Below are 4,065 nucleotides of genomic sequence, written 5' to 3'. Positions count from 1 at the left end.
GTTTGTAATTTTCATTTCGCTCTGGACCTTTCTAAAAGTTGTACTCCCACCACTGAATTTCTTGTGACCCAATCCTTGTTAAAAAAAGACCTCAAGCATGCGTGCACGTCTGCACGGAAGCCCACCTAAATTACGAGTAGTGAGACGATGTTTGAGCTGACAACTTTGCCTTTTTATCCTTTTTTTAGAAAAATCAGAAGTTGCCATCCAACATCCGGTTAAAAAATTGAGGGTTGAGATCGTGTCATGCCTTGGTGATGATATTTTTTAGAGAGAGAGAGAGAGAAAAACTGGAATACTGTCTTATACCAACAAAAGTGGATATATGGAATATAGTAAAGATAAACATAATATTTACCTTTACCTAAGGCATTCTCCGGGCCGGGCCAAGAAAAGCCTAGTGCTAAAAAATCAGGCTAGAGCCAGCTCGACCCGGTCAAAAAGCCCGAAAGCCCGTAACCACGGGACAGGCCGCTTCGTTAAATCACCAAAATACACTACAAACACACCAGGCCCTGCCCGGCCCGGCCTAAATTTTCTGGCCCATGTTTGCGATGTTTGGGCCGGGCTTCCCACATGCCCAGGCAGCCCAGCTATAACGGAGACACGACAGCTCCAAGGCGGCCTCCCCGTCATACTTTTTGCTGCCTCCTCCTTTTAAACCCCCACGAGAGAGGCGAGCGAACCAGCTAGAGCAGAGCAGTGGACGCCGGCCACACCACAGCCCACGCCACCATCATAACGCCACACCCCACGCTCCGTCGCGCTCCATTTTCAAACCCGCCACCTCTCCTCCTTCCTCGCCGTTCGCCCGCATTCCCACCAAAACCCCCATGTCTCCCACCGCCGCCGCGTCCCCCGCGCCGGCCGCCGACGCGGTGCCGAAGCCGCCGCCCTCAGGCGTGAAGCGCAGCCTGATGGGGTCCCTCATCGACGCCACCTCGCTGCTCCGCGCAGCCTCCTTCAAGGAGGACTCGTACGTGGCGGCGGCGCTCCCGTCCTCCGACCTCCGCGCGCTGGCGGACCTGCGGGCGCTCCTCGCCACCCACCCGGACCCAATCTCCATCTGGGGCGTGCCCCTCAACCCGCCGCCGCCCCCCAGCAACGCCGACGGCTCCGCGCCCGCCCAGCCCGCCGACGAGCGGGCCGACGTGGTGCTCCTCAAGTTCCTCCGCGCGAGGGACTTCCGCGTCCGCGACGCGCACGCCATGGTGCTCCGCTGCGCCGCCTGGCGCGCCGAGTTCCGCGCCGACGCCGTGGTCGACGAGGACCTCGGGTTCAAGGACCTGGAGGGCGTGGTCGCGTACATGCACGGCTGGGACCGGGACGGGCGGCCCGTGTGCTACAACGCGTACGGGGTGTTCAGGGACCGGGAGATGTACGACAGGGCGTTCGGGGACGGCGACCGCCTCGCCCGGTTCCTCCGGTGGCGCGTCCAGGTCATGGAGCGCGGCGTGCGGGCCCTCCAGCTCCGCCCCGGCGGGGTCAACGCCATTATACAGGTGACCGACCTCCGGGACATGCCCAAGCGCGAGCTCCGCGCCGCCTCCAACCAGATCCTCTCGCTGTTCCAGGACAACTACCCCGAGATGGTCGCGCGCAAGGTACTTGCACTCGACTTCCTTGTCGTTGGGTATTTCGTCGAGCACCTACTGATTTCCTGCTAACGCCGGTTGTAATCTCGCAGGTGTTCGTGAACGTGCCGTGGTACTTCTCGGTGCTCTTCTCGATGATCTCGCCGTTCCTGACGGAGCGCACCAAGAGCAAGTTCGTCATCGCTCGGGAGGGCAACGTCGCCGAGACGCTCTTCAAGTAAGCATTCTCAGCTCTAATTAATGGCTCCGTCGCGTTGGTTATCACCGCTAACACGGCGGGTGCGCGCAGGTTCATCCGGCCTGAGCTGGTGCCGGTGCAGTACGGCGGGCTGAGCCGCGCGAGCGAGCTGGAGAACGGCCCGCCCAAGCCGGCGTCTGAGTTCACCATCAAGGGCGGCGAGAAGGTGTTCCTGGAGATCGACGGCATTGAGGTACTATCTCACACACATTTCCATTGCCAAATCTTAACATACTTTTTGGTGGTAAATTACATCATCATCTAGGCCGCAGAAAGTAGGTTTTCATCGTATCCGCCTCCTCCTTGCGCCCGTCTCCATCCGTGTTCCCGAAATCGGGTCTACACAAATTTGTTCCACTCGCATTTCCTGTGAGCAAGTTGCATGCCCGAGACCGGGCAAGAACTTTGTTTGTTCATTTGCTTTCGCCGTGTCCCAGGCAGGTTCTTGGCTCATGTGTCCAACGTCTTTCCTATTTTTTACATTTTCACCTCGACTGTGACTGATTGAGCGGATAGGCTTCAGACCTACAGTAGTAGCAAAGCATCTTTGGATGATGAGGTAGCTAGAGCAGAATCCTTGGATGGACTGATGGACCGATGGCAGGCAGGGTCGCATGTGAGCGAGTTTTGCCCTTTCGATTTTGAAATGATCTGGCGTGGAACCGAGCTAGGGTCTCTGCAAAAGTGGCATCGCCGTGTTGCCATGCCATGCCAGCGGTGGACACTGCGTCAAGCACCGCAGCAGCTGCTGCCCGCCGGCCTGGCCGCTGCTGCGACCCTGCCGAACTTGACTGACACGGGCGTGGCACCGCATGGGCGCTCCTCGGTATCCCTGAGTTCACATGACCCGAGCTAGCTGTAATTTCAGTCACACTGCTCACGCACATCTACCACCGCTGCTCACAACATCTCGTGATTCCTGGACGGTATGAAACGGATAAAACTCAAATTTTTAAGAAAGAAACGGTGGTGGCCGAGATGCATACAGGCGCATGTGAATTTCTCAGCCAAGGTTTGAATGCGCTTCGATTTTCTTCGGGGGCATTTGTCCTCACCTCGTACATGATGTGAGAGGTTTTACGGGATAAAGTAGTAGTGGCCACTCTCGGTAGGGTACAGACGACAGCGGCCGTGCGCTCTTTCCGTGGCTTTGCCTTTTCTTTACGCCTCACGCCACGGCGCGGCTCTCCACGCACTGTCAGCTCATACTGCCAAGCAGCAGCAGCGGCGTGATGAAAGTGAAAAGAGAGACGGGTGTGCTCACTGTTTTCTCTAGTACTCATTAGTAGAGTACTTACTGCAAGTACGCATTACTGCTACATTAGCATAAGTTAGTGGAGCTTTAGCTGCTAATCTTTGCGTGTAGAAAGCTTTGGATGCCCCTAACTGCAGGCGTAAAACCTGCGCACAAAAAAGGGTCGTGAGTTTTTTGTTCGCTAGTGATGTCAGTGGTCAATCCTCGTCTTTCTGTTTTCGAGCATCAGTCGATTCTTTTCTTTAACGGTTGTAAAGAAATGACAACTGTACGTCACCCTGGTCAGGCGTCAAATGTGATCTGTAGATGTGCAGTACAGTACAAACTTACTTTATTACGTACTCATCTGTGCATTGATAATCTGCATCAACTCAAGGGTAATCTCTTGGCACCAGCGCTATACCACATTTTCTCGGGGACTAACCAGCGACGATCTTTTCTTGCAATTTCCAGGCCGGCGCAACGATAACGTGGGACCTGGTGGTCGGCGGCTGGGAACTGGACTACGGCGCGGAGTACGTCCCGGCGGCCGAGGGCAGCTACACGCTCTGCGTCGAGCGGACCAGGAAGGTCCCGGCCACCGCCGACGAGCCCGTCCACAACGCCTTCACGGCCAAGGAGGCCGGCAAGATGGTGCTCTCCATCGACAACTCCGGCTCCCGGAAGCGGAAGGTCGCCGCTTACCGCTACTTCGTGCGCAAGCCGTCCGCGTAGGCTGGCCTACTCAACCGCGGTGGCGGCCGGCGGCTTGCCGGCCGGCCTAGTGCTTTGCTTCGCTTCGCTGGTCTCGGAGAGGAGAGATCTGATTTAGGTCTGTTTGATTAGTAGTGCTATAATATGAGATAAGATGCATGTATTATGCCATATGTAGAATGTAAGCTGTGAGATCCTACTTGTCATCCTCGTTATAAAGCTAATGAGTTCAGTTTTTTGGAAATTTTGCCTTCGTCCCTTCTAATTCATTGCCTCCGTTTCTA

General features: G+C 56.1%; 1 protein-coding gene across 1 annotated transcript; it reads left to right on the top strand.

Moving 5' to 3' along the window:
- The first annotated feature begins 833 nt into the window (after window positions 1-833).
- LOC124647826 (patellin-6-like) lies at window positions 834-3,802 on the top strand. Its single transcript, XM_047187694.1, has 4 exons — window positions 834-1,604; window positions 1,688-1,812; window positions 1,885-2,026; window positions 3,542-3,802. Exons 1-4 carry the CDS (start codon window positions 834-836, stop codon window positions 3,800-3,802), a joined length of 1,299 nt encoding a protein of 432 aa, XP_047043650.1.
- Window positions 3,803-4,065: the final 263 nt, after the last annotated feature.

The sequence above is a fragment of the Lolium rigidum genome, chromosome 4, assembly GCF_022539505.1.
Source record: "Lolium rigidum isolate FL_2022 chromosome 4, APGP_CSIRO_Lrig_0.1, whole genome shotgun sequence".
NCBI lineage: Eukaryota > Viridiplantae > Streptophyta > Magnoliopsida > Poales > Poaceae > Lolium > Lolium rigidum.
Note: the sequence above shows the minus strand (reverse complement) of the source record. Positions and strands in the feature narration are given on the sequence as shown.

Coding starts and splice junctions, on each gene's coding strand:
- LOC124647826 (XM_047187694.1), top strand. CDS start 834: ATGTCTCCCACCGCCGCCGCGTCCCCCGCGCCGGCCGCCGACGCGGTG. Junction 1,605..1,687: donor CCGAGATGGTCGCGCGCAAG/GTACTTGCACTC, acceptor GTAATCTCGCAG/GTGTTCGTGAACGTGCCGTG. Junction 1,813..1,884: donor GTCGCCGAGACGCTCTTCAA/GTAAGCATTCTC, acceptor GGGTGCGCGCAG/GTTCATCCGGCCTGAGCTGG.